At 35.2% G+C, this 13052-nt stretch overlaps 1 protein-coding gene across 1 annotated transcript in view; it reads left to right on the top strand.

The window, feature by feature from the left end:
• The window catches only part of DNAJC1 (DnaJ heat shock protein family (Hsp40) member C1), a 193245-nt gene that overhangs the window by 67601 nt on the left and 112592 nt on the right, over positions 1-13052 (top strand). The window contains exons 2-3 of the mRNA XM_065399151.1: positions 5390-5491; positions 6304-6350. Of these exons, the coding sequence (XP_065255223.1) occupies positions 5390-5491; positions 6304-6350 (149 nt within the window). The remainder of the gene's footprint in view (positions 1-5389; positions 5492-6303; positions 6351-13052) is intronic.

Below are 13052 nucleotides of genomic sequence, written 5' to 3'. Positions count from 1 at the left end.
GACATACCCTATGACCTATATTGTGAGCTCTAACCCCCAGAGGATTCTTGTCATTTACATTCTCAGGTCTCTTCAAAATTAGGAAAAATTTCCCGTATGTTTTCTAGTCTATTGCAAATAGGAACACTGAAATATTAGAAACATTTACAAATAGGTACGTCTGTTACTCTTGAAATTTTAGTTAGGATGACTGTTGCTAGAAAGTTCCAATGTACTCTTGCGTCAGGTGAACAGGTCAATATGTCATAAATTGAGAGAGAGATGGGCAAAGAAGGTTTTTTTTTTTTTTTTTTTAATTTATTTATTCATTTTAAAGCATTAGGTACTTTGCTTTCTGGCTTATTAGTAGAATTAATTGAAACATTAGTTTTCACTTTGCAAAACTGAAAACTCTTGAACTTTAATAAAAAAATATTTCTGTTACAAACCACTCATTGCCGTTTTCACATCTTCAGATTATAAAATGTTCATTTTTTTTGAACTGAGATTTTCAGTGCTTGGTCTTTTCCCAAATCAACACTTACATTTTTTTTTAAGAAAAATTTCTGCAGCAATTTAAATAATAATCTAGTGGTAGGATATAATTTTATTTGAGACAAGACTACAGCAAAAACAACTCAAATATAAAACTTGGACATAAATCTCTTCAAGGACTTCGGCGACTTTCTGTTCCAATTGGTGAAATTTTAAAGTGATTGAAAAATCATGTGTGAGCATCCTTCTTTGGTATCCAAGATTATAGCAGAGCCCAGAATTGATTTGTCAACCCAGAACTTGATGAGTCCCACCATATCAGCCTAGCTCACAGTGTACTGGATTTCATTAGTGCAAAGACTAAGCAAAAATATGAGGGCAACTAGCATGAGATTTTTGCTGTCTCACAGAGGTGGATGCTGGCAGTAAAGTGTGTGCTTTAGCTAATTGAGATAAGGATTGGGAATTTTATACTAGTAAGGCTTCCTCTTGCCACAACCAGTTATGTATGCTCCATGGGATGCCTGATGCTGAAAGTATCCTAGTACAGTGTTTGCTCTGAAGCATGAGGTGCTTCATTATAGGATTACTAGTCACTTGAATTTAGGAGGACTGGCTGAGCTGGTGCTATGCTGGTGACTTCATACCCACATGAGGAAGACAACATGACAGACTGCACTGGTTCAGTCAGCGACTAAGTATAGTTGCCAACATGAAACAGTGTGTCACGGACAACTCTAATAAATTGATTGTCTGGGGCAGTGGTTCTCAACCTTTCCAGACTACTGTACTCCTTTCAGGGGTCTGATCTGTCTTGCGTACCCCAAAACTACTTGCTTACAAAATCAGACATAAAAATACAGAAGTGTCACAGCACCACTATTACTGAAAAAGTGCTTGCTTTCTGATTTTTACCATATAATTATAAAATAAGTCTATTAGAATATAAATATTGTACTTACATTTCAATGTATTACTTGAGCCCGTTTTTCACTTGAGTCTTGTCTGAAGCCTGAGCCCCACCGCCTGGACTTGAAGCATGTAACTTAGCTTCCCAGGGCGCCCTGTGGCATAAGGCCCCAGGCAGTTACCCTGCTTGCCACCTCTAAAGCTGGCTCTGCACTTGCGAACCCTATAAACCCATCTGCGACTCCCCTGGGATCACAAACCCCAGGTTGAGAAACACTGATCTAGATGAATTGAGTTCCCCCTGGAAGTCCTCTGTGTGCCCCTGGTTGAAAACCACTGGGCTGGAGCACTAACAGGCTCCTCTGCTATTGGACATGTGCATTTTAGGTAATTGGAATTGTTTTCTTAAAAGCAAGAGAGAGAATCCAGTTTTCACTAAAATATGAATGAAGCCCTCCTTGAAGTCCCCAGAGCCACCACTTAAAAAAAAAAAAAAATTCTTGAAAATGTGGTTGCCCAGACTTCCTTCTATTGTCAAATGGCTGTCTTGGGACTCACCTCTACATAATTCTTTTGTCCGCATAGAGCACACTGTTCCTCAGCTTCCACTGGAGTCTCATTGCAGGAGGCTACAGGAGATGAGGCTGAGAGGCAGCTAGCAGTAAGTGGAGCTGTTAAATAAAAGGTTATTAAAGCAGCCGGTAGAGATGCTGCTGGGGTCTGACTATAGAAGTATAATAGTTCCCTCTTGTTCCCACAGTTCAGTACATTGCATTTACATGGGATGGTTAACCAAAACCAAACAGGACTTTTGGGTACTGTGGCAAGGTAGATGACTTTCTGTAATTGTTTCAGAACAGTTTGTTGGGTCATTACATGCAACACACTTAGGCTGAGGATGAAGACCCAACATGTTCTATAGCAGAGAAGGCTCATGCCTTAGTAAGTAATAGGAGGGGAGGGATAGCTCAGTGGTTTGAGCATTGGCCTGCTAAACCCAGGGTTGTGAGTTCAGTCCTTGAGGGGGGCCACTTAGGGATCTGGGGCAAAATCAGTACTTGGTCCTGCTAGTGAAGGCAGGGGGCTGGACTCAATGACCTTTCGGGGTCCCTTCCAGTTCTATGAGATAAGTATATCTCCAATAGTTGTTCTTCACACTTTTCAGGCCGCTGAAGACAGACCCTAAAAAGATCTGGAACCTTTTCTCAAGGTGCCCAACATTACCTAAAGGCTGTCTTTTTAGCGAACAAAGTCTCAAGGAGCTACATAATTTCATTGTATTTAAAAACATTGTTTGTACAAATTGAGTTAGCTGAGGTACTGATGGTTACTTTCAGATAGTATAGACCAGGACAAATTGTGTTCATTCTTGTCAGCTAAACATGGCATGATGTTGAATGTGGTTTATCCCTGATCTACTCCTCTCCCCCACTCTACCCCCCCCCCCCTGCAACTTGAAGGTTTAATCATGATTAGCTGACATGCTGAACACAATTTGCCCTGGTTTTACTTAGTGCAAAGCCACGATCAGCATCGTATGTGCTAACTCAATTCTCTTCAACAATATTAAAATACATTTTGTAGTGAGGACATGCCCAGTCTGTTGATGAGATGTCTAATTGGAGCAATAGGTGGTGGTAAATAAAATAGTCTGTAAATTACTTCCAGTACCTACCATAGTATGTGTTGGGTGTAAATAAGTTAACTTTTATTTCATACTTAATTTTGTATTTATATTGCTCCACAGTTTTACTTAGATTTAAGAATAAACTTGTTTTACTGTTTCTAATCACTCTTTTTCCTTTCTCTGCTGTTTAATTCTAAGAAACAGAAATTATGGGAATAGAAGAGATCTAACTCGAGAACTCTCAAAACATACTACTGTAACATGAGCGAGAATGAGAACAACCATTAGACTTAAAATCATACACAAATAAGAGGCTTTATTTTGGGAGAAGGGTAATTCATTTTAAATTTTCCTTCCAACCAAAAAAAAAAAAAAAAAATGCTACAAATTCCTTTTAGTCTGCTTTTAGATCTGAAGGAGTTGACTCTGACAACTCCTTCAGATCTATTCTTCCAACAACTCCTTAAAATGTTCTTGTCAGACCCTTAGAGAAGCAAAACTCAGTTAAGGGTCACCAATAAAATTAAATGCAAATCTTGATACAGATGAAGTATAACAGTAGATTAAGCTGGGAGGAAAAGGGGATCAGGGTAAACTGCAGGCCTTACAATCTGGAGGTACTATTCCTTTGATCTTGTCATTGTCCAAGTCCCTGATTTTTTTTTTTTTTAAAGTACCTTTTTGTTGCACATTTTCTTCCCCAGTTTCTTGTATATCTCTATTAAATTTCCACTTTGAAAACTTAATTTTTCTGTGTGCAATGTAATGTATTTGGAACGCTAACATTTAGTCACAGTTCCTCTTCCCTCCATTCTTCACTTCCAAAAAGAAATATAAAACTTTACAACATGGCTATATGTAAAAACTTCCACTGTCTTTGGTGGGATTGAAGCAAGCCATCAGTCATCATATAGAATTCTGTTTGTGGCTGCGCACCCTTAGAAGTGTTCGCTGAAAATAAAATGTGCATATACACGGAGATTTTTTTTTTTTTTTTTTAAGAAAACACTTTTTATTTTCCTCTAAATGGTCCTGACTCTAAACAATTGCTATGTACAGGAGAATAGCTTGCAGAGATCTGTGTTTGAGTTATAGGATAGCAATATTGTATCTTAAAATAAAATTACCATTCCATAACTAAACTCCCTATCAAACCCCTTACCTCCTACGCACACAAGACTCTATATATTACAAAAATATTCACTTCTGGGCTAAAACTTTTAAACAGAGTTATAGCTTGGTGCTATGAACCTGAAAAATTTGTAATGAAAATAATGGCTTGTAATGGAAATTTGACAGACTAATTACAGTGTTGCTTTAATTGTCTTATTTCAGTTTTGTTCCTCTAACAGCTGTTCGGTTATAGGGATCTGTTTGTTTTTTACTCAGTCCCTGTTGATAATCATCTTAAAATATATCTTAGAGAAGAAATCCTAAAACTTTTTTTAAATTTCATGAGACTTTTATTTTACCTCAGCATGTTTTGATAATAGAGACGTCTTGGTCTGTTTAGGTTGTAGTCTTTAGATTTGGGCGTTCATACTCCATCCTGATATATTGCCATGGAGATGTTTCCCATTAAATACAAATTCCTGGTTTATAGCATGCATGATAACTTTGATGTGGATTTTTTAGTAAGTAATAGATATAACCTCATAAAATCCCTCTGCTCTGGGTGATCTGTATCATCCCAGTAACTTAGTTATATTTAAGTAGTTACACAGTAAAGGGTTGTATATGTGCAATTAATTTGATATTTTGTTTTATAGTACATCATTCACAAACGTGAGAAAAGCAAAAACCAAATTGAAAGCACAAAGATTTGTCTTGTCTTGCAACTATATACCAGAATAGTCATGGTAGTTTTAAATTAAAAACAAGCTGAACCTACTTCAGAAAATACATTTCTTTAGACATACTGAAATTGAGTTTGCATGAAAATCCTATAAGCAGAGAATTAGAGTAAATAATATTAAGGGAGCAACATATGTCAAGGCTTGAGATTTAGAAATTTAGCTTGTGAAAGAATGGTGACTTTCTTGAAGATACACAGATGTATTAATTTTTAATTTGTCTTTTTGATCTCTAAATTAGTGCAGAAGTTTTACTGATTAATTTTAAGAAAGCAAGTGTTTGAAAGTTTTGGCAAATACTAACTTCTTGTAATGAATGTATGGTAATGAAAGAAGTTAAGACGAGAGCTGAATTAGAGTGAATGATTGTTCAGTCATGTGGGTCAGGCTAGCTGCATAGCTTGGTTGTTAGACTGATTGCTCAAATTACATTGCCTCAGGTCCTGCATTTGGTTGGCTGTCTTCTCAGATCTTAACAAGGTTCTGGGAATTTGTTTCTGACAAAGTTTGCTTTGTGTTTTTGCAGGATGCTTCATCTGCAGACATTAGGAAAGCATATCGCAAGCTTTCACTAACTTTACACCCAGACAAGAACAAAGATGAAAATGCAGAAACCCAGTTTAGACAAGTAAGTGACACATACTATAATATACTTTTTTGGGGGGGGGAAAGGGGGGAGAATAAGATCAGAAAGTTTATGACATAACTTTACTTATTAACATCAAGAATAAATACAGTTTTGATAGCAAAGTAATATTTTGGAATTATTAGTAATAATTTCAAACAGGACAAAATTATTCCTGTATTAGTTGGATTTAGTGTTGGACAAAGGTCATATAAAATGTTCTGAAGCTAGTTCAGTAACTCAGATAGTATTCGAGTATTTGAATACATTTGATTTATAAGTATTTTAAAATATTTAGATGTATTCCTGTTAACGAAAACAAATGTTTTATTCTTTTCTCTCTGTATAAAAGGATACATACAAACTTCTGTTAAAAGGGAAAGTCTGTTTGTAAGCGTACACTTTGCCTTTTAATAGAAGTTGGGAAAAAGATCTTCTCATCAGTCTTCATTATAAGTCATTTAATGTAGATATCAGTAAAATAATTATCTTAAGTCTTGAGCATTTAACTGAGCAATAGGGTATGCCTGTCATAGTTCAGCTTTACCAGTTCAATGTACTTCACAAAACGAAGGCTACTTGCTGTGTGGTGTTATAATTGGAGTACCTTTGGACCTATTGAAGGGACACTATTAACTTAAAAATCACATTCCTGATGGAAATTTTTTACCTATATTTGAGACAAATATCACCTCAGACTGAAATATGAGAGACGAAAAAAATCTGTTTTTAAGATTTGATTGCTTTGTGCATGGTGTTTTCACTGTTTCCTTTTCATAGTCATTTTCTTAATAAAAACAATGCTTTTATTTTAGTTGGTGGCTATCTATGAGGTTTTAAAGGATGAAGAGAGAAGGAAGAGGTGAGTACACTTTGCATATTTTTAAATAAACCTCTCATGGGTGCTAATCCTACAGAATTTATGCACATGCTTAACTTTATGCACTCTGAGTAATCCTATTGACTTCACTGACTCACACGGAATATAGTTAAGCACATATATAAGTCTTTGCACGATTTTGGGGCATAATTTTTATTTAGCTACTATTTAAAATAAATAGAATGTATATAGGTATATGGCACGTTTCAGTGAGATAAGCTGATTACTTCCTTTGATTCTGAACATTTTTTAAAACAGTTTGTATTTGGAGTGAAATTTTCTCTGTTAGAACAATCTCTAAAAGATTAGTATTTGTAGTTCTGTATTTCTGGATCATGTCTACATGGGCAGAGAGCCATAACTTGGTGAGTTACAATTTTAGGCATGTAAGTTGGGAATTATAACCCATTTTGCCCACCTGTTGGTTCCTTCTCACTACATCAGAACTTTCACATGATGCTTAGGTACTCTGTTCCTGAATGTTTCTATCTTCATGTATTTTGCTATTTTTCTTTTAAAAAGCATATAATTTGATACTGTAAACATAGGCTTATCCAGACACTAATATAATTATAAGGGTTTTTTTAAGTGGTAGATAGTTGCCCTGGTATATAATTTAAATATTTGACTAGTGCCCCAGAAGCTTAAGTGGTGTTCCAAGAGTAGCTGAAAGATAGTAACGGACAGTAGCTTGTTTGGACTGCTTTCCAAAGGACTGTAATGTGCCTGTACATATAATCTGGTTTTAGGATATCCACTTGAACTAATGATTATCAGGTTAACTTGGCTAAAGAAAAAGAGTCATGCTCTCAGCACAGGAGTTCTAGTAAAGTATCTTAAAGTTTACAACTCTCTAAACAGGGATTCTCAGGACCTTCTCTTGAAGGCTTTTGGCTTTGTAGGAATCTTGGCAGGAATCCATGTCTCATAGCAGAGATTATCTTCTGTCTGGTAATCCTCTATTTTGAACAAGTCATGGAAATGTGTTTAAGGGAGTTTTTTAGATTGTGTATGTTTTCTACTCTGCCTCCCTCTGTGGAATTTCAACTTGGAGTCATAGATCAAGGAAAGTTAGGAAGTTTAACAACGGGCGGGGGGTAAAAGGGAGGGGGTCAGTATCTATTTTAAAATGTTTCCCAAAGTATGAATTAGCCTGAAATCTTATGTCTTCTTGCTTTATGGGTAACATCATTTAAATGTATTTTCTATTTCTTCATAGTTTAATGTTGAGGGAGTTTATCATGAGATTTGTCTTTGGAGTTCCTTAGGAATTTCCCCATATCTCCCTCCCCCATGATCTTGCTTCACTTGTAATTGTGATTCAGTAGCTTGTAACTATTATGTATTTGGGCCTGTCTACCTGAGAAAATTGTACCCATTTATCTAAACCGTTTTAGAAATTGATATATTGAAATTGGTGCAGCCCCTTCATGTGAAAATTTTATTTCATTTTAAGGAAGCCTTGTATCAGGTTAGCTTAAGTTGATACATTACAAACAATTTTCTCATATGAACAGGGCCTTCCTGATATTTTTGTCTCTTAGAGCGTGTGTGTATGAATAATATAATATAATATATGGAGATATACCTATCTCATAGAACAGGAAGGAACCCTGAGGGGCATCAAATCCAGCCCCCTGCCTTCACTAGCAGGACCAAGTACTGATTTTTGTCCCAGATCCCTAAGTGGCCCCCTCAAGGGTTGAACTCACAACCCTGGGTTTAGCAGGCCAATGCTCAAACCACTGAACTATCCCTACCCCCAGTGAGTAGCCATTTTATAGGCGAAAGGGTGGTGTTTACCTGAAAAGAGATTTCTAGAAATAGTATGCAATCTATAGTGTAAGATCTAGTTGTCCAGTCTCTTCTTCAAGAATCCTTTATCATTTGGATTGGGGTTACTGAGTTGAAAAACTGAACTGACAGATACATACGTAAGTAGAGGCACTATTCATACCTCTGAAGGCACAACCAACTCATAGGTAACTAGCTTTTCCTTGATGCAAGTCTCAACTAATCATGCTGTGAATCAGTCCTCTAAAGGGACATGCCTGAGGCCAGATAACACATGTTCCCCCTGCAACCTTAAAGGTCTGGAGCATTGGAGAAAAAGGGATAGTCGCCCCTCTAAGAGTCTTCCTACTCCTTTGATGGTTTGGGGAAGGCATTTCATGAGTGGTGAGCTGAGCAATGGTGCTCAGGTAAGCCATTGTCCCTTGTGTACCTGGGAGAGAGTATATAAGTACTGTCACTCCAGCTGATCTCTCTCTCTCTTAGCAACTCCCCCATCCTAGCCCTAGGATTAGCATAGGAGGTGGTGGTTTTTTTGGCCTGCTGTGGGCATTACACTAGTTGCCTTTTGGGGAGCTGGAAAGAAATTTTGCCCTCAATGTCGTCAGATTGGCTGGCAGGTAGTGTGGATTTTATTTTTATTTTTTGCTTCCCCACAGCAGCTCAGGACCTGGTCAGATAGGCCAGGAGGTACAGTTCAAGCTGTCAGAATTTAGCAGGTGACAGGTGTCCGGTGCTGGTACTTGTTCCATAGGAAATCTGGTTCACTGATAAACTGAAAGCGGGCGTGCATGTTAGGGGATGGTAGCCCCTAAAGTAGCCGGGGAACGGGTTTGGGGCTTCTAATGTCTAGTACAGTGAGACCAACCCCCTTCAAGCTTCATGGAAGGGGAAAATGGTAAAGTCCCAGCAATGGGCTAGGACCAGGTATCAGTGAGGGCTGACGGCAGCCCTCAAATAGGTGGAAAAATTGAAGAAGCAATGATGACCTGCACTGTATGAGTTACTGCCAGGTAGTTCCCAGATGAATTAAGTTAATGAAGTTGCAGCCTAATTAAACCACACCCCTTGCATCTTGTCTTTCTTCCTGCGTGTCTGGGACAATGATTGTGTGTATACAGAAACAATAGTTACACTTCACAGAACAAATCAGTGGAGTAACTCCTTTTAGCAGTTAAAAAAAAAATTATTTTACTTTAACACATGGAGTTAGGCATAATTTATATTTTTATTCTCTTTCATTTTGGAGCATAAACGTGCCTTAGAGTATTACAATTTAGTAGTGGTAATTTTTTATAAGAACAAAAAATAAAAACCCCGTTTGTCTTTTCCAGAAAGGTTCACTCTTGGCAGTAGAATGTACTACTTTAGCATATTAACACTTCATAGTTTCCTTTTTTGATTTTAATAGTAATAATTTAAATGTGCATGTAATATGCATTAAAATATTATTTACTTTATGTACGTGCTGTATACATAGTAGTGCAGTGCCCAGAACCCTTGATGTAAATTAATCCACATATAAGTGTTATGTGCTAGATAGGATCTTGCATAGGCTTTCTGTGCTAGAGTGCATTTCACCCAGTAAGATTTTTATTGGATAAAATTACAAGCTAAACTTGCTAATAGTCATTACTTTGGTTTTAATTTGTAAAGAGAATGTGTGTAATTTTGAACAAACTTTTCCATTCACTACATCTAATCAAATGTCTTAACAATACATTTAAACCTTAGTGTTTTTAACTAGGTTTTGGTTTATACACCCCACTTTCTGTAACATTGTGATTTTCATTACAGCAAGCATTAGTGTCTGAATCAAAATAAGCATTCTTCTAACACCAAATGATGAGTATACCTTAGCACTTTTTTGTGTAATTGACTGACTTTACACATAGCATATGGAAAATATAAATGTTCTTGACCATATTTGCATTACATGTTGCCTTTGATAGTTTATGGGGGAAAAGCTTCAGTGATGCTTTTTCTAAGGTTTAGATTTTAAATTGTAAGATCTCATTACTTCAGACTTGTTTATCGTTCTTTTTGTAAGCTACATCAGATCTCTCAAGTAATGTGTGAAATGTGAAGTTTCCTGGGCTTTTAAAAAAATGGTAAACATTTTATGATTGTAAAATAGATTAATTATACTGTAATGTTGAAATTAGCTACCAAAATTAATTGATTTTCTTGCACTACAGTAAATTCTAGAGTGTTCTAAAAACTACAATATGAATCATCATAGGTAGGTGAAATTATTACACTTTCACAACTGTTTCTTAATAGTGGTTCTAAATTTAAATTAATATTTTTAATGAAAGTTTTACTTTCATTATGAAGTTTACTTTCTTGTGCTGTGATTCAGTTACTTCCTGGTATTTATTTCCCACTGTACATTGCTGACTATTTCAAAGCACACAAAATTGCTAGGCACTCTCATATGCCATATACAAGTTGCATTATGTGTACTTGCACACATCTGAGGACAGGAAAAAATAGTGCGGATAGATCAAATGAAATTTTGTGGGAAGAAGAGGTAAAGAGTAGTAATTTAAAATAGGTTGATAAAGGAAGAATGCTTTGTAATTCAATTTTGAATATGATTCTCCTTGCTGCACATGCTTTGATTGACTATCCTTCATAGCTGCTAATTTTTTTTTTGGAAAAAAAGTACTTTACTGAGTAATATGTATGCTGCTTAATTAAACAATGTCTTAAATGTGGAAAACAAAATTAAAAATTTATGGGAGGCTTTTGAGTAACTCTGGGATCATTGTTCACTTTGTAACCCTAAAAATCATCGTGATAGCTTATTTTTCAAATACAGTGCTTAATTACTGTAGAAAGCAGTGATTTATCTTTCAACAGTATATATTCTAAAAAGTGGGTTATAATAGAAGCTATCTTCCTTTAAAATGGCCAGTCGTGTGAGCCATAATGTTCATTGATAGTAAAATCAATAGAGCATTGATTCTAAGACATAATCCTCAGAGACTGTTGTTCAGAACACAAGACATAGCCAAATAAATACTGTGTACTGTTTAGAGTGTTTAATGCATGAAATTCTGCTGTCTTAAATTTGGTTATGTGTTAAACAGGATTTATATATTGTGAAGATAAGGCTGCATAGTTGATACTCATAACAATACTGGAAAACAAATATTTAGCAGCATTATGTTATCATAACTTATATGTTTTTCCCCTCTAGTACATAACTTAAGTTTAGTAATTAACTTGTCCCACTGTATCAGAAAGAAAAATATTTAGTAAATTAATAGTAATGTGCAAAAAGACATCCTTTTCCCTTCACCCCCATGTGTCTTTGAGAGCTTTAAATTGATGGCACATGCAAACATAACATTTTGTTAGCAACCTTTTTTTCTGAAATCAAATTATCCACTGTCTTAGTTGAATATAATCATTTTGCTTCCAAAATATTTTTCTTGTATTTCAACTCTAAACTATTCAGTAGGACTAGAATGCATTATGATTTTTAGATGAAACAAGTGTTAAAGTGACTGTTTGCTTGGTTTGCTCTTGAAATGTATAATTTTCCATTCTTTAGTAGTTTAAATTTAAAATGTCATTTCCTAAACTAAGTGCTGAGTAGGTTTTTTTCTTATACAGATACGTTATTGCCTCAAGTCTTTTTTTATTGATTTATTGTGAAGGAAGAAAAAAAGTTATCCTAAAATCAGAATTTACATTTCTTGATATTAATCTTATACAATTATGAAAATGTATATGAAGACATATGATATACATCTTATTTAGTATGTAACCATAGAAGTCAGCAGAATATTGTGCTTTAAAACTTTTTCCTAGTAAATTACTAATAATGTCTCCTGCCTTGAACAAATAAATGGTCATTTATCAGAAGTCAAATTTTCTAGATTTGTTGAATTAAATATATTTTGCACTTAAAAGCAGTGTTTTTCCACTTTAAAAAAAAAAAAAAAAAAAATGAAGTTGCCAGCAATAAATCTTAGTTTTTTTAAATTTCTTAGTACATCTCCAAGGTATCAATTTAATAACTATCAAAGTAGCTACTGCAGTTGTTGCATTTAAATTGATTTACATGTCAAGACTGGCAGTTTAGCAGCTGCGCTATTATTCCTGGATCGGTCAATTTACTTGAGAAAAACCTACTACTGAGTTCTACTGACCTGCATGACAATATAGGCCCTATTTCTATTCCTGTAATTAGGCCTGCGACTAACTCAGAATATTTTTAATTAAAATATTTTGGTCAATGTGTTGCACCAAATTAGGCCTTTCAGTGCAGATTTAATTCTAGAAATGGTGTGATTAGAATATGTAATGAATTGCGTTCAGTTTAAGATTAACAGGTTGTGTATCTTGAACATACAGTATTTGAATGTGACTATTTCAAGTTTTATATTATAGCATTTTTCCTCTAAGTTTTTCCTCTTTATGTTTTTGGTTAGGTATCTTAAATTTAAATTTTGTATGGTTATGTAAACCAGTCTTGAAGTACATTAAATAAATTAACAGGCAAAGACTGCTTATGTTAAAGTACTTCAAGGAGTAAATGTGGAAAAATAAACTGACTTTTTTTATTCAAATGACTTTTGTAAGAACATAGTTACATTAATAAAAGAGAATAGCCTTAAAATAAATTGAACAGTTTAATGTGAGCAGGTTAACTTTTCAATAGCATTCTTTAGAAATAAACAAAGTTGCCTGGATCCTGGGAACCTTGATTTCTAGCATCATAAGCAAGAGTTTAATTAGGAGGTACACCTAGCTAGAAGGTTTATGATATAACACCATAAAGAAAATCAAGAGCCAGATATTTTACCTCATTATTCATGTTTTTAATTAGTAAAACACTTAAGTAATTGAAACTTCGTTTCTTGTGTTCTCACATTTCAG

The sequence above is a fragment of the Emys orbicularis genome, chromosome 2, assembly GCF_028017835.1.
Source record: "Emys orbicularis isolate rEmyOrb1 chromosome 2, rEmyOrb1.hap1, whole genome shotgun sequence".
NCBI classification, from domain to species: Eukaryota; Metazoa; Chordata; order Testudines; family Emydidae; genus Emys; species Emys orbicularis.
The sequence above is the reverse complement of the archived record's forward strand: the minus strand, read 5'-3'. Positions and strand labels throughout refer to the sequence as shown.